Source organism: Blennius ocellaris, assembly GCF_963422515.1.
Source record: "Blennius ocellaris genome assembly, chromosome: 19".
Taxonomy (NCBI): domain Eukaryota; kingdom Metazoa; phylum Chordata; class Actinopteri; order Blenniiformes; family Blenniidae; genus Blennius; species Blennius ocellaris.
The window spans coordinates 18,251,026-18,276,292 of record NC_137668.1 but is presented as its reverse complement, the minus strand read 5'-3'; the positions used below and the strand labels follow the sequence as shown (position 1 = coordinate 18,276,292).

General features: G+C 44.0%; 1 protein-coding gene across 1 annotated transcript in view; it reads right to left on the bottom strand.

Annotated features, from left to right (window-relative positions):
* The window catches only part of scrib (scribble planar cell polarity protein), a 67,318-nt gene that overhangs the window by 20,018 nt on the left and 22,033 nt on the right, over positions 1 to 25,267 (bottom strand). The window contains exons 2-22 of the mRNA XM_080514829.1: positions 20,897 to 21,014; positions 18,784 to 18,862; positions 18,127 to 18,216; positions 17,020 to 17,076; positions 16,608 to 16,671; positions 15,318 to 15,392; positions 15,030 to 15,174; positions 13,713 to 13,831; positions 13,377 to 13,576; positions 13,021 to 13,187; positions 12,439 to 12,566; positions 12,201 to 12,326; positions 11,897 to 12,082; positions 11,434 to 11,802; positions 8,727 to 8,789; positions 5,200 to 5,289; positions 5,041 to 5,118; positions 4,612 to 4,929; positions 2,604 to 2,684; positions 906 to 1,148; positions 48 to 158 (exon numbers count right to left, since the gene is read on the bottom strand). Of these exons, the coding sequence (XP_080370955.1) occupies positions 48 to 158; positions 906 to 1,148; positions 2,604 to 2,684; positions 4,612 to 4,929; positions 5,041 to 5,118; positions 5,200 to 5,289; positions 8,727 to 8,789; positions 11,434 to 11,802; positions 11,897 to 12,082; positions 12,201 to 12,326; positions 12,439 to 12,566; positions 13,021 to 13,187; positions 13,377 to 13,576; positions 13,713 to 13,831; positions 15,030 to 15,174; positions 15,318 to 15,392; positions 16,608 to 16,671; positions 17,020 to 17,076; positions 18,127 to 18,216; positions 18,784 to 18,862; positions 20,897 to 21,014 (2,907 nt within the window). The remainder of the gene's footprint in view (positions 1 to 47; positions 159 to 905; positions 1,149 to 2,603; positions 2,685 to 4,611; positions 4,930 to 5,040; positions 5,119 to 5,199; positions 5,290 to 8,726; positions 8,790 to 11,433; positions 11,803 to 11,896; positions 12,083 to 12,200; positions 12,327 to 12,438; positions 12,567 to 13,020; positions 13,188 to 13,376; positions 13,577 to 13,712; positions 13,832 to 15,029; positions 15,175 to 15,317; positions 15,393 to 16,607; positions 16,672 to 17,019; positions 17,077 to 18,126; positions 18,217 to 18,783; positions 18,863 to 20,896; positions 21,015 to 25,267) is intronic.

The following is a 25,267-nucleotide window of genomic DNA, read 5'->3' as shown; positions in this document are numbered from 1 at the left end:
ATGTTCTGGAGAGAGGAAAAACGGGTAACTGTCTATAAAGGCTTTACCTTTGATATGAAAACCCCAGGTTCATTGATGCCGAACGGGTGGCTGGCGTGGTCGCTGCCTCCCACGATGCTCAAGCCAAGAGGACCACCTGACTTCATCAGAATCACCTCCTGTTAGAATTAAGAGGCAGTGGGTTGAGATTGCAGATTGTGGAAAGGGATCCTAATCTAGTTTGAATGTAAATCCGACAGAAGTCAAATATTGCATTGGTATGAAAACAAGGTCTTTTCTCCTGGAAACTGGTAAAAAAAACAAATGGGGTCATCTCATTGGTAGTCTAATACTCATACAAACATTATCCCGAGTCCTGCATAACAACGGCACGGAGCCTCACCAAATAATGTGGATGTGATCTGCTGACACCTGGATGAGCTTGTCAAACATCTATGGCACATGATAAACTTTGCGATCATACGGAGGGTATTAACAAATGTGCTACAGATGCTGGTGAGCCAATCAAACACCTGGAAATACTGTATTTGAAAGTGTTTGACATGTGCTGGAGAGTAGAGGGGTGTCTTGTTTCATAATCAGGGTCATCTTATATTCAAACCAATACAGTATTCAAAGGCCACATGTAACCCTCTCCAAACTGACAGTTTAATACAGTACAGCAGGATCTTACCACATAAATGTGCAGTATACTACGTCACTATAGATGGCACTGAGGGGGACTACAGCGAAAAGCATTACTAAAATCAGACCAAGCCTCCATACCATGCACCATCTTCTCTGGAACTGGACAGCATTAGGGGGAGCGGGGGCCACATAAACAAACATTAATTGCTCACTGCTTCAACGAGGTCTCTACAGCTTGGCCGACTAAAACTAGCAAACAACTTTGTGTCCAGTCTCACCTCGATGGGGTACTCATCCTCCAACCGATGGTTCCCGTGCAGCGAGAGACCATCTTCCTCCTGGTCCGGAGAGTCTGACGGCTCGGGGGGCGGTGGGGAGTGGGCTCGTGCCCGAGATTGGCCTGGAGAGCCCCCCGGGACATGCGGGTCTCGCTCTACCAGGAGGGCGATGGTGGGGGAGGTGCCGGTAAGGAGCGCTACTGCCTGGTCATGTCTGGCCTCTGTCATGTCTACACCATTGATCTGGATCAACAGTAAAACCAATCACGGATGGTGTGAGCCCACCAGAATGCTCCGAGTGATATCATTTACCACCATCACAATGGGAATGATTGAGAACAAAGGCATGCTGGGAAAGGACATGCTGCCAAGAGTTTCGGCTTCTCATCACCCAAAACTGGAGTATTGAACATCTAAAACATTCAGATTACCAATCAAGATTCTTCTCCTTCTTGAATGTACCAGAGTGAGTATTGTTATTTGAAGAAGACACCAACGCCCGAACAGAGTAACAAGAACTTGAAGATCAAAAGGGGAGAGCGGTGGTAACAGCAGGTTGCAGCAGGAAATTTAAGCAGACAGAGACTCCTTCGGGGAGAAAAGCTGCAAGCGAGCAAAACTAATTTTGTCACCAAACTTCCTAAACTGATCCCATATAATGTGTTCAGTAGAGCACCTTCCAATCTTTACTTGCCTTTGCACACTTAAAACAATAAGAAGTGTTTTATCTTAAGTGAACAAAGGCAAAGGAGGAGGTCAAAAGTGTGTGGGACAACCGTTTAGCGACTATTTCGATGAGTTTGCATTTGCTTTAAGGATCAAATACGGGGGCGTTGCTTTCAGGCATGCACAGTCTTAAAAAGTGCACTCCACTGGGACAAGCAGACGTCAGCGCTGATCCGACAGTACCAGCTCTTACCAGAGGCCGATCAGACTGCCGCCGCCGCTGCTGCGGTGGTTGCAACTCGTCCACCGCAGCAGCAGGGCGGCAGGCTCAGCCGCTCCACCGCCCCCACACCGGTACCCACCACCTCGCAGGCAAGAAGATGCAAGTAATGCTTTAGTGAGCATGCACAAGGAGAGAGGGTGAGAGAGAGAGAGAGGGAGAGAGAGAAGAGAGGCAAAAGCAATACTGCCAAGGGAGATGAGAGGAAACCCAGGAAGAAGGCATAGAGGATCATTCAGGAAAAGTTTGTGTAATTCAAGAGATCTGCAGTGAAGAAACGAGAGCGGCTACAGGAAGAATTCATTTCATTTTTTTCCATTTGATCACAGAAATACAGATGTTTGAAGAGTTGGATGAAAACAAAGCTAATATGCAGGAAGAAACAGCAGAACAAAGCTGAGCTTTAACTATGAGAAGCAGACAGCGAATGTGGGTCATGCAGGAAACCTCAATATTACATTATTTACCAAAAAGATATACACAGATTGCACCGAATCAGGTTGCATATTGGTGCTGGCGTGAGGATCGTGTTAGTAATGTCTGATAAAATCCTGAATATGGTGCGAGAGTGAAATCCAATGCGTGCAACTTAATTTTCTGCATCTCAATCGAAGCAAGTCAGTCTGGCCTTTCTTAGATATGGCAGGACTTGACTTGAGTGATGAAAGCAGTGATGCGGACACATCTAAAAAAAGTGAAATATTGACACGTGTGTTTGTAAACCATGGTTTGTGAGGGATGGCAGTACTCACAGAGATCACCCTGTCGCTCACGCGTAGTGTGCTGTCTCTGTGCGCCGCTCCGCCGTCTGCGATACGAGAGATGTAGATTCCCTGAAACGGCACAGAAGAAACACTCTTAACCTTTTGAACAAGCTTTTGAGCCACTTGGTCTTTTTCATGCTGCTATGAAGCAAGGGGCCAATGTAAATGTTATCTGGCCCCTCAGTCTGCACTGCCAAGACAAAAAGCTTAAGCACACACAGTTTATCAACTACCATGAAAATACATTATTCTTATTTCAGACCGTTCATTTTTAGACATGCGTTAAGATTTTTACGACTTCACATTCTGCCTATTTTTTTTTTTTAAAGAGCAATGAAATGAAGTAAAATTAACCGGTTGATGTCCATCAGTGTCACCATTTAGAATTTTCGAAAATGTACAATAGAAAACTGAAAAGCTCAAATCGTCTAACCACTTATCAAGAGCACTGAATATCTATTATACAAAACAAAAACAAGGCTCAAATGAGGTTTTTTTCCATCAGTTTTTATATCTGCTCCATCCTAAATGCTAGATGTGTTTTTTTTCTTCCTGTCTTGTAAACAAAATACTTTTCCCACAAGAGCACCGCGTACTAAATTAGAGGTCCGGTGCAACCGACTGCAGCGCCGCGATGAATCAGCGTGCTAACTGTGAGCCTGGTCAGTAAGGGAATTGCTATTCAGGCAGCATGTGATATCCCACAGCTAGCATCTGAGCCCAAAGCAGGACTTCTGTCTCTCTCATTACTGCTTACAGGCACTGAATTACCACAACGCTTTGGAATAAGAGTGAAAACATGAACACACGGCTTCTTGCACACACCTGAACGACCGATCATTAGCATGACCTTCAGCCTGCGGCTCATTAAAGAGCATGACCCCTGAGACTTACTGTACCTGTTTGCTCAGACAAATTACACAACGCGTTGAAGCAAATAAAGCCCAGCTGGGCCACCGGCCTGTTTCCCACCAACACAACATGTAAACACATGCAGGAGGACAGTCCAACCACACCTCGGCTCAACTGACAAGCAGGCAAGTCACTGCATCAGTTCCAAAAGGCTTTTGAAAGAGGGGCGAGACTTACAGTGGCACCTGCCTAAATCATGATTTTATGAGTCCATTCCTCTTTCTGGGCTCCTCGTGCTGCGTGAGCTGTACAGCAGTAATGCTTTGGCCCAAATACTCCTCTCGCCCTGACCAGCCAGAGAGGACCTGATCAAGTGTCAAGGCTGGCTATTCATATCTCCGTCTCCCTGGTGATGACTGTAAACGTGGCGGACAGAGCAGACGGTGTTAAAAGACAGATGTGAGACAGTCACTGCAAACATATTGTGACTTCACGTCCCCAACTTCTATCACCCCGCCCGCTAATGCCTTCGTTAGTTAGGCCACGTGGTTACTGTATGATGGATTGTGTCTGCAACTGCAGATCAGCTTTCTCCTTGAAGCAAATCCAATGATCTCAGTCCATTACTGACTCCACTTTTCAGGTTTGCACCTCCATACAAAGCTTTAAATAATGTCAGCGGGTAAACTGTTATAAGTCACTGCCTCCAAAGGGCAGTGTGTATTGATTTGTGTTACACAGGAATTGTGCCACGTGTGTAGAAGTAAATCTGACAAAACTATCCAGCTCATAGATCTACTTTAATCAACTTAGGGTTGCAAGAGTCTGGAACCAAACTCACCAGACAATATGAGAAAACGTACATCCCTGGGCAGTCCATGCCACTCCAGGCACACTTTTAATTATTGTCTATGTTCTCATTTCTTTTAAAGCAAATTAAGATAGTCTATTAACCTAACCTGCGTGTCTCTGCACTGTACACAAAAATGCCAAGCTGCTGAAACTGAACTGAGGTGAGAAAGAGCTAAACACTACAGCACCGATGTGAAACCTGCGGGAAACCACATCTTCCCTCCTGCTTCTGTCTGGCAAACCTAACAGTCGCCCTTGAGAGAGGGGGCGGCGGGCGTTTCCTCCATCTCACCGTGTCTCCGGTGCGGTAAGGGGTGGAGCCTTTGCCTCCGGCGATGCTGAAGCCGAGCCCCTTGTCGTTGCGGATCAGGCAGGTGGAGAAGCGCTGCCGGGGCCCGCTGGGGCTACCCTCCATGTTGAAGGCGATGCCGCTGCTCCGTCTCTCCCGCGGGAAGTAATCGTCCTCGGGCCTCAGCGGCGTGGTGGTGATGGCATTCTCCGGCTCCACCATGCGCTCTCGCAGCACGGTCATTGAAACGGAAGCACCGGAGCTTCGGAGAGCCTCCACCGCCGTGTGGTGCTCTGCTTCGTGGAGATCGACCCCGTTCACCTTCAGCAAGATTGAAGACGGATTTGACGTTTCACGTTGTGCCATGACATACATTCTCTACACGCTACGAACATGCATGTATAGTCGCATCCAAACTCTGCATATTTTCACCTCAAGGAGTTTGTCTCCTACTTTAACCCCTGCTCTGGCGGCTGGACCCTCTTCAGAAACTCTAGAAATGAAGATCCCCTAAATGCATACAAGAACAATTAATTTCTACAGTAGGTTACTTTCCTCGAGCCTCTTGCTAAATCTAGGTACCCTTCTCACCTCGTCATCTCCCTTGTAAGGTGTGGATCCCTTTCCTCCAGCAATGCTGATACCCAGGCCGCCTGTTTGTCGGAGAATGCTCAGGGTGTGCTGCAAGTCGAGGGGGGGGGGGGGGCGTGTCAACAAAACTAATAATGAAAACTCACCACAGGGCACATCAAGAGAGAGGTGAACACACAACTGTTTTAATTTGTCTTCAAATTTAAAGTTGATGGCGTTTTTGTTTTTTTCCGTCTTCTTCTTCCAATCTTCAGATGGCTTAGTGATCTACGTTGTGGGTGACCTCTCTCTTTTATACCAGAAGGTGGCGTCAGTCAGTGTTGCATCCTGTGATGGGATGACTCTGCCTTGTGAGGAGCCTGATGTCAGTTGAAGTGAAATGTGGATGATTTTGTGCCGGGAAAGCACAAATCAACCAGAAAACGCTGAACTGACATGAGACAGAAACAGAACAACCATAAAGTCTGATGTCCGCTTACTACTCACGTTATCAAACATGTACTGTGTATAAGAACTAACATGTTGTAATAGAATTTCTTTTCTTTTTTTGTCTGTGCACTGGCAAGCCATGCAAAAAGAGGGAGGATGGAGACAAATGAGATGCAGGTGGAAGGGAGACGGGGACACGTCAAAGATACGACCGCATGCTGGACGTGGACGTGAGGACAACTCAAGGTTAAGTTCTGGAAACGTGTACATGTTTACAGAACTTAACTCTCTTTACTCATATTTCAATGAGATGGCATTTTTTTATTAAAAGGGACCCATTACACGTTCCTGTCATTTCTGACACAAAGTAGACTTAACAAGTCATAACGAGAATCCTCCTTGTTCCTTGCCCCTCTGATCACAAACCAAACTGCTCTGCTCTTAAAGAGGAACACTGTTGCTATGGCAACACACCAAGTATGGTGGTCTTTGTGACCCTTGATTGCTCTGCAAGGAGCACAGTTGACATGTTGCGTGTATTTACTTCTTAGTAAAAAAAACGTTCTTATCAAAGTGTTGACCCTACGTGTTGAACTAAACTCGGTAAGTAAAAGAGCCCGGGGCTTTAAACCACTGTGAACGGAGCATAGCTTAGCTAGATTTCTGCTGCTGCTGGAAAAGAGAGGTTTGCAAGACACTGGAAATTAAAACAAAAAAAAGAAAGAAAGAAAGAAATGTTTCACAAATAGAAACCTTGACAAGATGGAAGCTAACCTAGTAAACGTGTATTTCCACCCCGAAATCAAGCTCAAGAGTATCAGCAAAAAAACCTCAGAAAGCAGAAAGAATAAGTCCCTTTTAAATAAAGTAGTGCCTGAAAAGAGAGAAACCCCTTTCTTCGCATAAACTAAAGAGTAAAAGTGGATCATTCGAAACCATTTCATACATTTCCTCATGCAAAAAAAACATGAAAAACAAATCCACAAAAGATCACGAAACTAAGATTCAAACAAACAGTGAAACAATTTACACTTTAAAAATTTAACTATGGCATTTAATTTGTCCTGCTCGCCAGCAGAATTAAAAAGCATCTCTGCCAGACTTCTAGGCTGAAGGGAAAACCTGGAGGGAGTTGATAAGAGTAGCTTTGCCTCGTCACAGTGCATCGGCCCATTCATTCCGGGGCAACACAGCGTGGGCAGTGGTAGGAAAGGAGCGAAGCAGCAGAAGCAAAAAGGAGAGACAGGAGAGGTGAAGCGTGCCAGAACCTGATGCTGGGACTCTGTGCATAAGTCACAGGTGGAGCGACATTGGAGCATCCACAACGGTCACGTGACATTGGCCCAAAGGGGAAAATTAAATGGGAGGTGTCCACTCTTCAGAGCGGGAGGTTTTCAAAGTGTGGTAGGACGAACCCCGTCTCACAGGGCTTGAACCAGACGGAGACCCTCAACCTTTCACTCCGTAAACGCTTTGTCTGTGAAGTAATTTGTCAGATTTGGTTGAATGTTGGACTTTAATTGTTTTTCCACATTGCAGCATATCATTGTTGACATCAGTTTGGATACATAAGTCAGAAATGTCCTCAAACGCGTGTTTGATGCTTTCAATGTGAAATATATATAGTCTTTTTGACATGGCGTATTCTATCATTTACATTTACATTTGTTTTTACCACACTTGTGGTAAATTCAGTTCTAAAAATGTAAGTTTTATAAAAATTGGGTTTCTACTCAAAAATATAAAGCTATGAAAAGGCATCTTCTATGGAGGTTTTTCTGTCATTGCCCTTCGTTGCCAGTTAGGAGAGGCCTGCCCACACATTGAAAACCACTGCTGTGGAGATAAAGGTCAGCTCAGAATGGACAAAACCACTGTGTGCATCAAGGAGACATTTACAGAAAACCTTAAAGCTTTCCTACAAACATGCTGTGCTCGCTTTGTTTCAGATCATTTTGTATATGCAAAGTTGCTTTAAACTAACATTGCTAAGATAAACCTTCCTGTACAGCGTTGCAGAGAGGACTGTGTGTACACTGCCTCACGCCAGGTGCCGGCTCTCAGTGTTTACAGTGCCGTGTTTAATCAATGGATGAACAAACAAAAAGATTAAACATGACAGTTCCGTGTAACAGTCGCCTCTGGAGGACCGATCAGAGCAAACGAGCTCGGACTTAAATCTAACCTTTTACTGGATGGTAAGAAGTGCTTTAGCTTTGCATGTGAACAGTTCATTTATAATGGATATCGATTGAAATGTCAAAATGTGATGAAAGAATTATGAAACAAATGTTTCGATATTTCTGATGCCTCGCTTTGTCCACTTTGTATTTATTAGTGAGGGAGGGAACAAAGTAATATATTTCTGAGTGATTCAAATTCACAAGCAGATCAGACTAAACATACAAAATTTACAGTATATACTGTATTAGAAGTACCTCTGGTGAAAGCCAAACTCACATTGTAGCCTTTAAAATTTCATGATGCATGAATGCAATCTCCCACTACGTTGCTAATTTTGGTTCTTAAGAGCATTTGGATTTCAAAACCAACAATGACAAAAAACATTATAGGAGACTTGCTATCCATTTTCTAGTGTTCGTTTTTCAACTGGAGGTGAGGTAGAAGCTTTCACTCTGAAATCTTGGTATCTAGGTTTTCCACTGGAACTCATTTTATCATTTAAATTCATGACTAACCCGTAAATGGTATATTCCTTATGATGATTGACCCTTGATTCTGATTCTGATTGCACTTTTGTGACTCAACGTCATCCAAAAAAAAGCTGTTTTTGACCCATAGATGCACACAGACACTCATTAAGTTAATTACTACCAAACTGGTAAAATAGTTAGATGTCCATTCAGCTGCCGACAAAATAATTACAATAGATTTGTAGCTGTACTTCAGTCCTTCGTCCAGGTTCTGCCACACTGGCCCTCTTGTAATGAGTGATGATGGGTTCACTTGTGATTGGTTTTAATTAAAGCTGGAGTTGGGTTTTTTTTTTGGGGGGGGGGTTCTCCACCTCCGAGTAAAGGTGGACGGATGAGTGAGGAACGGAGAGACAGATTGGACGGGAAACAGTAGGTACAGACCTCTTCCTCCTCAATTCGAGCAGGTTCAATCAGCAGATTATTGACTTGATCAAATGACACCCCCTGTTAGGACAGGAACCAGCAAGAGGCATGCGGATTAGTCAGGCCAAAAATAAAAATATGCTCACACGCACATACGCATAAATACACACACGCACATACACACACACACACACAAACATACACACACAGAACTTTCTCCGAATAGCCTCGAAACCCACTGTCTGCCTTCAGGTTGTGGGACTTTAAAAGTCCAATGGGATGGACAACCGTGAAGCAGAAGGGACGTCGCGCACTCACTCCCCAGCCACCACAAGCAAATACAGGCAGAGGTGGAAAGACAAGACCGAGGAGCTGAGCTACAGTGTAGAGAGAGCAGACACAAGAAGGCAAAAAGCTCCCGAACCAGAACACGCCACCAGTAGCACCTCTCCTCCAGAAACAAAAACAAAAACAAAAAACAACTCAAACAATTATTGACCCATCGAGGGACAGACTATATAGAAAGTACCTATTTAAAAAAATGTTTTAAGATGACACAAAAAAATCCTCTATAGGAAGTCCTCCTAAAGAAATGACACTATTACTAGTACTTAATATTACTGTCTGCGATTTACGAGAACCAAAAAGTCTCTCTACAATCATTTTCACAACCCATAAGGTTATGACAAGACTTGTTGATCTTATGTTCCCAGCTCTGCCAGTATATGTTCTGGTTGGTCTGAGTTCAACCACACAGACAACCCACATCCATAAAACACATACAGAACAGATTTGGTGAGATGATTGCTGAGTTAAAAAAAAACTATTATTTCATTGTGTTTCTGCAGAAAATTCTAATTATTGAAAAAGACTTTGATTTTCTCAAGCGGACTGCAGTCATACTTCCACGCATACACAGACACACACAATGTTATCAAAGCAGAATGCGAAAATGACATTATTTAATTAAACCAGTAGCTGCTTGATAATGGTGAAAAGCTTAGTACCGAACTGGGTCAGTGTTGTGCAAGAAAAGCTGAAGTAATCAAAATAAGCATCCCGGCTATGATACCTGCGTTCTCTCTTCTGATCTGTCCCATGAGAGGGATTTTATATCTCTCTGACCCCATATACACCAGGCACTACACTGCATTTGGGTTAATCAGACTGAAGTTACAAAATATAATGCTGGATCAGAGTAAAGGTGCAAGATGTAATGAGTTTTTGAAGGCAAGATCATTGTAACTTCAAATAATAAGCAGGATGAGACAAAACAGCGGTCCTGACATCACTCTGCTACCGATCTCGTGCCCGTTTAGTCTTTCAATACAAGTTTGCACCACAAGATGATGTATTGAGAAGCAGCAGGAGGAACAGTTAACACAACAGTGGCTGAATGGCTTACTATTACACAGCGTCGTAATGTGATAACCAGGTACCTGTTATTTATCCTTGGGACATAAATGAAGACCACTAAAACGTCCGACGTAAAAGAAAAGAGTCAAAAAGCCAAAACTAGAAGCCATGTGCACTAAATACTGCCCAACATACACATGACTTAAATTCACATGGCACAGTAAGTAATCAGATTCCACGGCAGGGATGAGCTGCCGTGCATGTCTACGTAGTAGAACTAATGGCAGCCGCACGGCTCAGAGTTAAGAGGCTTCATCTGTGAGATTTCCATCAAAAGCCGAGAACTCTGATGTGCATTTCGTGCAATACGAGCCACATGACTTGAAAGAGTTCACTATGTAATGACTCTTCAATGACAGGATGCGAGATAAGAACTGTCACACCTAAAAGATTTTTTTTTTGCACAATTAAAGTTAGCATGCTAAATACATTGTATTTTTGGACACCACGCGATTGTGTGGTGCGCCTGTTGAGATTATATTCTGTCCTCTGCTGATCCTTTGGCCAGACATTGTGGTCTCAATGGAACTTCCCAGTTAAATAATGGATATATACGAATAAAAAAAGATAGATGGTGGAAGCAGTTACTTCCAATTGCATTGTAAACATAAGGACTGCTGCTAAAAACATGAACGTGTCATTACTGTTGGACTGCATACTGCATCTCCAAGTTCTCAAACATCTTATTTAGACATTTTGATACCGGATGTCGTCAACGTAATTCATGTATGAATACAAGAGACATTGAAATAGCACGTGTAAGTGGGGTCTTAGATCGTAGTTCACGGTTGTGGTAGGGTGATAGTGGCTTCTCATTTCTGTGGGGGATACAGCAAAGAGAAACCACGTGATCCAAGTTATACTGGCCGGTGAGTTTCTCTTTAAAGTTTAACCCATCAACTTGCGAGCGTGAAGAAATATTGTCCTGAAGGGCAAGCGCTTTCATTTTCACAATGAATGTGCATGCGATGCAACGTTTGTCTTAAATGCTTGCCGCTCACGCCAAGCTTCCAAAACAAATGAAACCTCTGGGATGGTAAAGAGTGCTCAATGCAAATAGTATGTGTTTACAAGAAGGCATGAGCAAGGCAAATTCATAGTATGATAACTAAAAAGGTAAAGTAAAAAAAAAACTAAAACGCTTAAGTACTGATTTGGTGTATCAACTTTTCTGCACTCTGTGTGTTCTGCAGTACCACTTACGTGGATGTTTAAACAAATCCAAGTGATATGAAAGTGTAGAATGATATGAATCCTAACTTACACGCCTGCAATTTCATGCGGCCCGTGCCGGGTATCTCTCTTTTACCTTCACTTGACTGGAGTTGACCTGGAGCCGGTTGTCCTCCAGCTCTTCTATCCTGTGATAGTGCTGCGGGGTGCCGATGTCCCCCTCGCCCTCGTCGTCCTGCTCGTCCTCGGCGGCCTGGGTCGGAGGGCCGAGGCCGTCGGGGCTGAAGCCCTGCAGCAGCGCGGCCACGGCCTCGGGCTTGGGCAGCTTGGTGATTTTGAAGTGCTTCTTGTAGTGCGGCGTGTCCTTCCTGATGAGCCGCTGTTTCTCGGCGGGAAGAGGCGGCCTCTCGTCCTCCTCGTCACTCCTCTCGCCATCCTCCCCGTCCTCCTCCTCGTCCTCGTCGCCACCTCGGAAAATGGGCTCTTCGGCAAAGTGCACAGTGGGCTACAGAAGGGACACAGATTTTAGACAATTTTTTTGTTACGTGCCTCATTTTTCTATATTTGCAACCAAGTCGCTGATCCTCTGATTGCAGTACCTCGATGTATTCCACCTCCATCTCATCCAGGTCGTCGTCCTCTTGATGGAAATGTCCATCCACGAGGTCTTCCCTCTGCGAGGCTGCTGTCAGGTTTTGCCTGTCCTCGTGGGAAGTGGCCGACAGCGTGCTGTTGGACACCTGCGAGTCGTGACTCTGGTTGGAAAGGTCACTGAGCCGTTTCTCCTGAAAAACAACCAAAGTAATTTCAGAAAATCGGACTGCGTATTTGTTGGGTTTCCCAGTTTGGTAAGATTGGGCTTCGAAAGGTGTTTATTACTTATGTCTAGTATGATTTATGTACCTGAGGGTCAAAGGCCTCTTCCTCTCCATCAGGTCTGGAGGAGTAGGCTTCATTCCTTCTTTCTTCTATCACCTTCTTCATCACTTTCAGCTCACTCGGGTGTGGTGTGGCTCTGCGCTGAAGACCCTAAGGAGGAGAATATAAAAAAAACAAACAAACCTTAGAGCCCATTTATGGGAGATGCTTGAGTCAAAGTCAACATCAAAAACAGAAAACATGGATCGGCTTGTTCCCTCACTCTGCGCTCCGCCGCAGCCTCGTCATCCTCTTCCTCGGCCTTGGTCTCCTCCTGGAACTGAATGACTGACACGCGATTGAGGTTACTGTCTGTCCAGCTGTCGTCCACACTGTTCTGCAGCAGGTTCTCTGTACGGAAAGAAGGACAAAGATGTTACATAAACGTCTGCTATATTGGCTCAAGTTTCTGCCCAAGGTAAACATAAGCGGTTTGTTGGTCAGATCCAGTTCAGTGCGATATTCATAATTTATTATAGACTTTTATTTTCAAAACTTTTTGTGTGGTTTGTGACAATGTGCGTGATATTTTATATTCCAGGGAAATTGTGTTGAAAAATTTCAAGTGAATGAAATATATTGTCTGCTCAAAATAACACCTGGCGCAAAGTGCCGAATAGCATCTTAATGGTCAAAAACCTTTAGTGTCAGAAAACAACGTTTCGTGAGGCAAAACATTTACGATAAGTAAATCTAAATAACTGAATTAATGAGGAGTTTCTGGGCATTACTGTGATTGTGAAATTGCGCAGTATAATGACAATTTAGATATAAACATGACAATTGTCTTTGCCCGTTCAGTCACCTAAGCTTGGCGAAGGCTGCTGTGGCAGTAAATAACAGGTCAACACTTTCTCTCCCGTCCGCTCGTCGTCTTCCGTCTGGAACTTGAGCATGGGCTGTGACTGGTTCTCAGCGAGCCACATGGCCTTCAGATTGAGGTTTGTCAGGGCGAAAGGCAAGTTTTGTAATCTGGAAGAAGAAGGCAGGGGTGACATTGGAATGAGGCACGACATTCACTTAAAATAGTAAAATGTGATCATCACAAAATGCAGGAACTAAAGAAATCACAATGGAACTCTATTCAATCGATGGTTTGATGTACGACCTTGGCAGGGCAGCGGTGTATCATTAAGAGGTCGGGGTGTTAAGTGACGGTACCTGTTTCCAGCTACGTCCAGCACATGCAGCTCGGTTGCATCTGCGAGCTCGGCAGGCAGTTTGCCCAGGCGGTTGTCTCGGAGCGAGAGCACGTTGAGGCTGGCACAGCCGCCCAGCTCTTTGGGAACGCTGCCCAGCCGGTTGCGGTCTACATTCAGGTTGGTCAGCTTCTTCAGCTTGCCCAGCGAGCGAGGAAGTGACTTTCAAGAAGAGAGGGAGAGGAGGGTGCCATTAAGTGTAACCGATTATGAACCCCAACTCTTTTTTAAATAAGACTTTTTAATTTCCCGTCGTAGCCCGTGCAGGCTTTGAGGGGGGAGTTCCATTTCTCTCTACCTGTAAAAGATTCTCGGTCAGGACGAGTTCTGTGAGGTTTTCACATTCCCCTATCGAATCAGTCAGCTGGGTGAGTCTGTTTTGGTCCACCTTCAGGATAGACAGCTGTTTCAGAGAACCTGCAAACAAATGACACCATCATTAAACAAAACAGCTGCAACGCAAAAAACACCAACGCCACAAAATATGGTACAAATGATTTCATGTCCTTTTCAGTCCAGCATATATTTATGCATGCATATATTGCCGTGTGTGTGACTTTACTTGGACTCACATCCAGCAATAAGTCCCATCATTAAATTGAGGAAGGTCAAATCTTTTGTTGGACTGCGCCACTATTCATTGGCATTATTTTTCCAGTAGGGGGCAATGTCGTTCTGGTTTAACAGAAACCATCTGAGCAAGAGGGGGGTGGCTGCTCTTGCGTTTACTTAATCAATACTACGATATGATTAGATAGCAAACTTTCACTTGCTGCATATACATGGTCCCTCACTTGTCAATCTGACTGAACTCTTTTCATATGAGAGGTTAGTCGGTTCCATTTACATGAATACTTGAAAGAAGTGATCAGATTCGTCCCATTCATCAGTCAGTCGATCAATCCCACAATGCTTTGCACTGTGACGCTGGGTGTTTGTGACAGGGACTATAATCCCACATCGGCTTTACCCAGAAGCCTGTCTGTATTGAAGATGGATTTATCAGCCTTGACTAATGAAGCTCCTTTTCCTTCTTTTCAAACTGCAACACCACGGGAAGATTTGCCCCGGGTCAGAGTTTAATCAAGAAGAGATGAGCACGGAGCGCTTTGCTGCATCAACCAGTTGTGCTTTGCCACTGCCATGTTTGTTTTCCAAAGCACCGTGCCCAGAGACTCACAAGTTGGTGTTACATAAAGAGCAGCCCACAAAGCTAAAAAACAAAACAAAACGTGGATGAAATCTGACATGCCTTGTGTACGCACTTTGATCAGACCAGACTGTGTTACAACACCTCCTGTGATCATAATTTCAATCAGAAAGAGCACATCTAATCAGATGTAAGTGTTTACATGAAGCAATTTTAATCTGATTACTTCCATGCAATTACAGCTAATAAGAAGCAAAAGGTATTTTGTTCACAGAACGTGCTTAACAAGCCAATTATCCAATTAACTTTGAGCGACTTGATCATTTTGTGCATTTCCCTTTTGTTATTTTTAACAATAGACAATTATTAACTAGTAGCGTCACAGGGTAGGAACTGGAGTGAATTATTTATTCTTTATCCACCCTCGCTTTTCTTTTAAAGACTTTTTCTGGCCACTCTTCGCACCTATACTGTCTGGAACGACCTCCAGCAGGTTCTGTGTGAGCAGCAGGTCTGTAAGGGCGAGGAGGCCGTTCAGCTCCGAGGGAAGATCCTCCAAACGATTCTCCGACACATCCAAACACACCAGTCTCCGGAGATTCCCCAGCTCCTGCACAGACACGCAGTAAATCACGACTGACTGTGGTCTCTTGTTAGAACGAAGCAAGAGGGCAGATGAGTTACTTGGAATTTTAGAGAATCTTTACAAAAAAAAAAAGAAAGAAAGAAAAAAAGAAAAAAAGCTGTACTCACTGGTGGTAATGAGGATAACTGGTTACGGTCGAGCCACAGCTCTCTTAGGTTGGGGAGGGCACCGAGGGTGTCCGGCTTAAGAAAACAAAAAAAAAAAGGATAATAAGATAGATTCGGTTTATTGTTGTCAAGTTCAATTGAGGCTCGTCAGTAAAAAATAGCAAACCTATTGCGAGACATTGACATGCAGACATTGTGTTCCCTAAAAATAAGTGTGAAGAACATTGTGACTATGTTTGAAAATTTGGAAAAACAAAAGACAGTTGCATTTTAGCATGCAATTAATTTCAACGAGATTAAAAAAAGGCACAAATAAATTAGATTTTTGGAATTTCCCAGGATTTGGCATCAGCAAACATTGTTCAAAATGTAGAATTTTTCCTTAAAGCATTTTTTGGGGGGATTTTTTGTACCAAGCTAATTAATTATTATTATTATTATTGAAGCTATATTTTGCAATCGTCTTACTGGTGTGGTCCACTTAGGATTATATCGAGCTGTATGAAGTCCCTGAACTAAAATGATTTTGACAACTTAGCCTTGCGTTACAAATTTTGAGAGAAAACAGATGTCGGGAGATTTGCACGGATGCAAATCTGAAGATGAATTATGGTTGAATAAATGCAAATGATCGCAAAGTGCCTCTTCAAAAAAGGTCTCAAGTATCGCTTTGACTTAGTGTAGTGCACTTAAGTTTTCAGTTCGGCAAGATTTTAGACTGGCGAATTTCTGTTCTGTTAATAAAGCAACAGCTTGATATCCCCAAGTGGTTGTTTGTATTTTGGTGCCTGCAGTGCTTTTGCACTTAAAAAGGTGTGACCTGGTGTAAAAAAGCCAATTGATGCAAAAGACAAGTGTGTCAAAAGAACATTTGTTTGTGACAGATGTGCATGCAAGGCTTTGGCACGATATCAAGTGTTTGCTTAGCCTCCACCCTTGTCAGGTCATGAGGCATTATTTACCCTGTCCTATTGAGACAGGTGGGTGTTTCCAGGCTGACAGCAGCCTTTGCAGAGGTGCAGTGTAAAAAGGGCTTCGGCTCCGACACACCACCTCTGCGCCGTTTGGCGAGGTAAACATGTGATTTAGGTCGTAATTACTGTGCTGGAAATGCGAGATGGATATTTGTGAGACGTGTCACTCCGCGTGTGTCAGTGTGTGTCGTTATCCGTAAGAATAAGAACTCTATGATTATTCTAAGAGGTGTTATTTCAGCACTCAGTGGTATTTGCACTCAATCAAATGTCTAAAAAAAAAAAAAAAAAAAAAGAGCATGACTGTCCACTTTACCAAAACGTCCAGTTCATTGCTGCCCAGGTCCAGCTGTTCCAGTTTCACCAGGAAGGAGAGCGACCTGCACGTCAATAAGCACAAGTAGTTAAGTCACACAAATATGCAACCTGAGAGAACAAGGAGCAGAGGTTAGCGTACCGTCATAGCATGCCATTCATTCAGGAGTTCTCACATATGTGAGGAATGCCTTCAAATGCTTGCAGTAAATTGTGCGCTCCTCAAAAGTCATATGCAAGTTTTCATGAAATACGTCGCACAGAGCCTTAATTCAAGTGCTCTCAGTATGTATGGTGTTAAACAATGCGGCTAGAGATCGCAGTGAACGTTCTCCATCTAAGAAGGTCGCGCGTGACTCGGTATAGATGCAGAAGATCCAAGGCACGTGCACATTGAACAGGCGAGGACTCACGTGGGCAAAGACTTCAACAGGTTCTCCCTCAGCTCCAACGTCACAAGGTTAGCCAAACTGCAAAACGAAGAGGCGGAAGAAAAAAGTGAAAGTGACGAGAGGGGTGGGGGGAGAGAGATGGGAAGGGGAGGGGAGGGGAGAAGGACAGGCAGCTTGGTTAATCAGATGGTGGGTCTGTTCGTCTGGACCTGCCTGGCATGGCGAGGGGCGCCTCCATCTGCCTGAGCACAGCAGTGGCCCACAGCCCAGAGACCAGCTGCCCGGGAGCCCATTGGGCAACAGAATCACACTCCTTGAATCCTTGAAAACACACTCAAATCTCCTCGTGCATCAAGGGGCTCTCGGAGCTTGGGCGCTTTCAGGACAGCACTGATGAGTCTCGACGGCTTTGATGAAATTTACTTTTCTGATCTCTTTCTTTTTCCCTCTCTCTCTTTTATTTTTAAATTACCCGAATACTTGAATTGATAACCAACTACAAATCTATAGAAGTGACACCACACACACAATGTCAGATTTAAAGCTTGTGAATGTATATACATGACAGGAGTAGTTTAGCAGACAGAATCTCTCAGTGCATTTTAATATTTCACGAGATTTTAAGTGCAGAGTTGCATAAGTGATCATTGTTAAAGAGTTTGAAAAAAAAAAAAAACATTGTTACATAATAACAATCTTGGAACACAAAGTAATAAGTACAGCAAGTTTCAGAGATGGCCTACATACTGTATAATTGTCTGGATGGGTGGTGTTTCTGAGGAGTGCAGTGTGTGTGTGTGTGTGTGTGTGTGTGTGTGTGTGTGTGTGTGTGGGGGGGGGGCAGGAGCAGTAAAATAAAATTGAACGCTATTGCCTTAAATTTTCTTCATGTATAAAATACCACGCGTTTCTCTTTGTACTTGAACATCCGCATTGGTTCCAGTGGCGAGAGTATTTTTTTAAGACAAAACTTCTCTTGTATAATTAACCCCACAGTATATTGTTCAAAACATCAACATCATTTGATTTGAACAAAAAACATGTAGGTGCCACAGGGAAAAAGACATCCTCCAAAACAGACCCCATCCCTAAAGTTTCTACTATGAACCGTTGCGAGTGTGTACATACTTTCCAATGTCGCTGGGCAACGTCTGTAACGACACATCGTTGAGCGCCAAGTGAGCCAACGCTCGGAGTTGAGTGAAACCATCCGGCAATCTGGAGCGCGGAGAAACAGGAGAAAGCGGTGAAGAAAGTCTCTCAGGATTTTGTTATACAATGCATAGGATTACGCACATACATACACACGCACACGTCGAAGGTCCATCTGTTAAAGCATTCAGCATTAACTCTTCGACAAGGTGTACTATTACTCTTCTATAGTGGGAACGCAGACAGTGAGACAGAAATTTGCTGTTGCATCAGCGTGACTTTGTGCCGTGATATAACAGGACGTAATTGGTATCCTGGCGATGGTATCGTGACTCTCGCAGTTTATTCAGAGCCGTGTTTTGGTCTGAGAGCAAGACAGTCACACAAACCATAATCTCCTGCAGGCATTTGTGCATCAACTGTGGTTAATCCTCCCATAGCAGTGAAACAATGTAGAGATTCACATTCTATACATGAACAGGATATATACACACGCGTACATGCACCAGACACACACATTTGTTGGTTGTCAAAGCACAACTTCTATTTTCTCTTCTGCATTTGTGGGACAGACAACACTTTCACTTCAGTTCAGGCCGGATGAGAAGCGACCGGCTGCTACAGTCCACTAACCTGGAGAGGGGGTTTCCACTGAAGTCCGCGATCTCCAAAGCTCTGCAAAACTTAATGCTCTCAGGGATCTCAGGAATGTCTGCGGGAGAAAAGAAAGGATGAGGGGGGGGGGGGGGGGGCAGGAGTCAATGCCATGGACACACAGATGTAGAGTGTGTGTTGGGGGGGGGCAAGGAGGCCATAATCTATAGAGCAAATCATTCTTAGTCCATTGTAACCACAACCAGATGTCTGAAAGTAGAGAAATACAAAAAAGCAGGGAGGAATTCAATAGGAAGACAGAATGCATGGTCAATGGCTTGCATTAGATTTTACGCTTCCTCCACCTTGTACAACAGGGCAATCAGACATTTACAGTTAACATTTGATTCATTGCGGATAATCTATCTGATTTGTAATCTGCATGAATGCATTTCATTTCCCGTCAATGGTGAGAATTACAAATTCAGTATTGCTGCATTAGTCCAAATACGAGACTCCCTGGATATAGGTCTGAATAGGTTGGGCGGTCTGATATTTGATCATACTGGGAGATCGCAGACAGCTGCAAGTGATGTTGGCTGTTGTTATCAAACAGCTTAAAAGCTTTAAAATGCTTTCAAATGATGATGGGAGGAGCAGGCAGATCTGGAGCATGAGCAACCCGATAGCTAGAGTGAACGCAGCGAGTCGGGAGTTCTGCAGGAGGAATAAGCCGAGGACACTAAGAACTGGAGACTGTTGGTAAAACTGGATTGAAACAAAACTATGAAAAACCAATTCCCAATTACTAGACCAGTTCAGCAAGCACCACAGATTAAAATCTAATCCGTACGGTATGCATCTCACTTACCACTCCAAGAAAGAGTTTGAAACCTATTTAATATTACAATTTTATGAAATGATGTATAATGAGGGATGAACCATTGTCATTTGATACATTTTGAGCCGGTGACTTTTTATTCTATACAGTTCTCTTGACAATTTATGAATTGTCACTGAAAAATGATCACACTCTATTTTTTACAAAAATACCAACAATGAATATTACGTTTTATTCACAATTAAATAATAAATAAGATGTGTATTAAAGTTTAAAGGCATGAATCCATCATTTCATAATAAAAAGGAAGCTTTTAAAGTGAACATGCAGCTACATAGTATGAACACAAAATGTAACTAAATTATATAGGATGTATGCTGTAAGTGAAAGTGGGCATTTAACATAAATCACAGTTTGTTTGTTTTTTCCAAATGGATGAAAATTAATTGTTTGTACTTTTATCTGGTATCTTTAAAGCACATGAATCCATCTGAAAAGAAGCAGAAGTGGGTGCAGAGACCTGCAGCATATGCAGATTTGAAGAATTGTGAGATTTGCGGCGGCAATCAGCTTTTTGCCTGCAGAGTCGGTTGCTCCGATGAAAAAAAAAGATGCAGGGTGAAACCTGATCTGCAGGCCACGTCAGGATCACAACTTTCACCCACTGCATGCTGCAGGTGCACGTTAAGAAATCCCTCATGAGCCGAGCAAGCCCATCAGGCTGATCTGGCTCAGCTCTACCCTGCAGCGGGAGCAGGGGAGGCAGACAGGCAGACAGATGGGAGAGGCCCTCACAGGCCACTGCACACTGCACCCACAGCACTCCGTGCAGTGTGCGGCACAGCAGATGCCTCGCATCGAGCACAGAGGGCCTTGCTGCCACTGACTATCACTTTGCGTGTATTTCTGTTCGTGTGTGTGTGGTATGCAAGGACATGGAAAGGGCAAGGTGTTTGCGCATGCTGGAGCAGAGAATATTATAGCAGGAACAACTGATTAGGTTATAGTTTACCTTTCTGTAACATGAGAGGGAGGGCAGTTTCTTTCAATTTCCTCCCCCACCCCTTGTCATTTAGATGGTTTTCAAGGACATGAGGATTTGTGTGTGAATGTCTGCCGTGCCTCGAGCGAGATCGGACAATCTGGCAAAAGACAGCCAGCTAATATTTATCCAATTGCTGTTGCTCGAGTGTGGATTTGGCGACTGATTGGTTTATAGCTGCTATTGGATGGTCATGTGACAAAAAAGTGTATGTTGTCCGGTACACTTTGAAAACTGAAAGAAAAGCAAAGGGGACCGTTTTTGTTTACCGTTTCTGGAAATGTCCAATTCCACCAGCTGCATGAAGTTGGCCACCTCTGGGGGGAGTCTCTGGATCTGATTGTCGCTCAGACCGAGCTTCCGCAGGTTCAGTAGTCTGAAGAAAGGCTGTGGAGACACATGAGAGCACGTCGATTAAAAATGGTAAGTACGTCTGCAGGCAGTCATTGAAATAGTTTTTCTTCCTCCATAATGCTGGTTCATAGAATTGAAAGAAGAGTTGGCGAAAATATTTAAATGATAAAAATATTGCTGAAATTTTTGTTCGCCTGGTTTAGGTTCCTTATAACAAGAACAAAGGGGAATCATTTTAATAATCCACTTTCAAATCTATTTATTCTGACTTTACAACCAATATCTTTCATCACTTTTTTAAAAACATTATCTGCATAACTGGCAACAGTTAAAATGCAGGCGCGGAGCATTCTGAACATCTCAAGTGATGCTTTGAAAAACATTCCATGTTCATATTCCCTCTTAAAGAAATTCCTCCTCTCTGTGGAGAATCCAGCCAAACAAAGTGGCTTTCGTGAGCAGCCGCCGTGCCAAGTGCTCTCACAAGAGCCCAGTTGTTCGACGGGACACCATTCACAAACATTCCTCTGCCAGCCGCAGTGTGTGTGTGTGTGTGTGTGCGTGTGTGTCATCTGCCGTTCAGATGGGCAGACAAGACAGGCTGGCGAGGGACTGGAAGAGCAATGGGCCAAAAACTGTGCTGCTATTAACCCCTTAATCAGGTCCTGGTTGTGCAGTCCACAGAGGAGCCACTGTCTTGCGCAGGGAAATGCCAGACTCCTTAAGACGTCGGGAGGGAGGAGGTCTGCTCAGGAACTTGCCGACTACAGCTTTCTTGGGGTGGGAATTTGTGTAAACTCGTTATTCGGCGATGCCTTCTGAAGAGCTTCACTAAAAACAACCTCGGGAAAATGGGAGGACACTGCAAAAAAAACTCCAGTCAATTTCTGAAAACGTGTTCTCCGGGCTCGGAGCTGTTGCATAAACATGTAGAATATTCCAGTCACACAAAAATCTTTTTTTGATGCGTATTATCAGGACTCTTCTCTGGCAGAAGTGTGTGTGAACACACACTCAATGCAACATGCTCGGAGACAGCTCTACAACTCTGCTGCCAAAGAGAAGAATGGCGCAGTTCAGCTTCGATCTGCTTCTCCGGGACTGACATTACCTGCTTTTAACTTACGTGTATTATGTCTGGATGCAGGGGGAGGGAGACCTGCTTCCCAGAGCCTGTTCAGCTTTTACTGGCAGTGTGAGGCCGTTTACAATCAGCCATTTGCCACCCTTCAACATGTCCCAGCATTTGATTAAAGGTCCGGAGGAGGAGTCCCTCCACCTGATTGCAGCCGAGATAAGGGGAGAAGCCAAAAAGGGGCAGGGATGGAGCCAGTGAGTTGGGTGTTGGCTCACCGAGACGCAGGTGAGGGGAATCGGATGGCAGGAAACGGGAGCTGAGAGCAACCATGTGACCGGGCCAAGCCCAGATGGGGACTAGCCCCCGGGAGAGGAGGCGACCTTGCAGTCAAGAACAGGTGACATTCGAAGATGAAAATTTCTCCCGAGTGTTCGGGGCCACATATTCAAAAAGCTTTCAGTTCCCATAGTGAACCACCACTACCTGAAAAATATTCGGGCCTTTCAAAGCAACAATTTCACATTAGAGCGTTCCCGTCCGGGCCTTGATATCACTCAGAGGTGGGAAAACTAGACAGTAATGAAATCAGGCCTGTGAATAAGTAATTACGAACAAGCAAAGACTCAGTAATGGCTTCTTGCAGACAGGGCACTCACGATTGTCGCTCGTCCTCGAACATGACGCCAGGTTTGGATCAGGACATGTTTATATTTGTGGTATCTTTCTGAGAAACTGTAAAATGCATCATCCAATCAACCACTGTTCCTGTACCTAATGAGAATGTGAAACATTTGCTTCTTGGTGCATTTGAGTTCAAAAGAAACAATATTATGGAGACAGAGACGAGTTGCCACGGCTTTTCTTGTTCTATTTACATGTAAGTATTTGTAAAAGCTAATTAAAATTTATCTCTGTGTCGTGTGCTCAAAAAGCCTTTGGGAAAAAAAAAGCTATATAACATTGGAAGATCCATCCAGGGCCAGGACTACAATTTTAATGGATTCTAGTGCAAAACCAAATGTGAAATAAGTCTGATGATAGCAGAACTTTATAAGAAGAGCTATCTGACTTTTACAGCAAGGAATCTGGTTTTCTACCATTCTTTTTATTATCTGCAAACAGACACCAATGTCTTTAAACAATATTTTTTAATGTAATTTAAGGCAAAGCCTGTGTTGAATAGAGATCATTTAGTTGAGATATGCACTATTGCTGTGTTAGAAGTGATGCATTGTTCCAATTGCATCAGATTTACTGATCATGAACTGCCGAGTAAACACTGGCTCCCGCATCTTTGCCGTTTCCCACCGACAGACGCATTTTCAAATCAAACAATGGCGAACTAACAGTGTCACACGGGTCAGCGGGTCAATTGGAATAACAAGTGGGGGCAGTGGGATTTAGTGTACCGCCACCATCGCTGTATTGTGTTTGTGAGCTCAGTCCGTCAGTCAAGCCTTCGCAGGACAGCAACTGCATGTAACCGTTTATAGACTGAGCAACACTTGAGTGAGAGCCCGCATGATACTTTTCCTTTACAACACTGCAGCTAGAACATATTAACAAGGGCCTTTGCAAGTGGTGTTTGTATACAGAAATGGGGTGGGGGAAAGCTGTGAGCGGGAGGTTTATCAGTGGAGAAGTGAATGGTGTGTTTGGTGAGGTGGGTGAATGACAGGAGTCAGCAGAGGGCAGTGCAGGGTCGATTACTGTAATATGAAATGCACCAGGTTATAAAGACCACCCTTTAGAAACCAATTCTCGAGTATTGCTCATGCCGAAAGGGTGAGGATCATTTCTTTTTAAAAAGCATGGTTTATAAGCAAGGAAATCAAGTAAACTCATTGGAAATCAATAGTAAACAGAAGCTAATAGGCATCTTTCAAATATCTTAAGCTTTATTATATGAAGATGTCTCTTTTTAGGCAGGTTTATGAAAAAAGTAGAGGAAAGAAATTTAGTAAGTTAAGTAAGGCACCAACAAAGGTAACAGATCAAAACGTATGTAATGGTTCAAACGAAGCTTGGTGTTGTTTTCAGCTGCTTTGGAATCTTGGCAACGGAGTAGTTGTATTACATAAAAATGTCAGGGGAGCGATGAGAAGCGACATTACCGCTTGGATTCACGTGAGAGTCCACAAGGAGAGGACACATTGTGACCTGCTCAAGCTGGTGTGAGAAAAGGCTTTGTTGAGGGAGAGCTTATTAAAGAAACCTTTATTACTCTACAATGAATGAGGCATGGGCACAAAGTGAGCGACCTGTGACGGAGATGAGTGTGTGTCTGTGCGTGCCTGTGTGTGTGCGTGCCTGTGTGTGTGCGCGTGTGTGTGTGTGTGTGTGTGTGTGTGTGTGTGTGTGTGTGTGTGTGTGTGTGTGTGTGTGTCCAGAGGGCTCAGAGGAAGACACGATGCACTTCAGTGCATGTGCGTCTTATCGACATCATTTTGCTCAGCTTACATTCCACTCAGACGGAGCGTTTCAATGTGCCTCGGGATGTGTTTGTGTGCCAGCGCGCTTGTGTTTTGCAGTCATTGTTTAGTTACAGCAGAGGAGAACGTGTACCGTGTTCTTTATGTTAAAACACCGCTTTCCCCCCACATGTTTACAGTTTGAGTTCCGACTTTGGCTCAAGCTGCCAAAATACCTTGGCTACTGCAGGGAAGCGCCGCGTGTGGATTTCTCGGGGAGAGGGCAGCATGTTAACGTGCATACTTGTGTGTGTGTCCATGTACATTAGCAGCGGCTGGTGTTTGTTTAGGAGTGTTTATGAGTGTGTTTATAACATGTTGGAAGAGACGGTAAATTCACCGCGAGGAATGTTAATGTTTGCAGACCTCACATCACTCCAGAGGAACTAATTAAAATGTGACTACGGATCTCCGACAGGCAAAGTGTACATGTGAGTGTATGTTAGTAAACTGCGTGTTCTCTGCACAGGGGGACGTTTCCACTGTTGGTACAGGGAGGCCTGATGTTTACAGAGGCTGCAGTGTTCCAGTCAAGTGATTCCATTTCGCTTACAGTTTCCCTCCGATCCTATCGCTTCACGTCAGACAGAGCAAACGCCTCCTGACCTACAAATGCACACAAAAGTCAATGCAAACTTCTTTTTTTTTTTGTGTAGTGGAGTTTAAAATTATTTATGCATGTTACACCTGAGTGCCATTGAAGTGAGACATTATAGCTTTGACAAGCTACCAAGCTG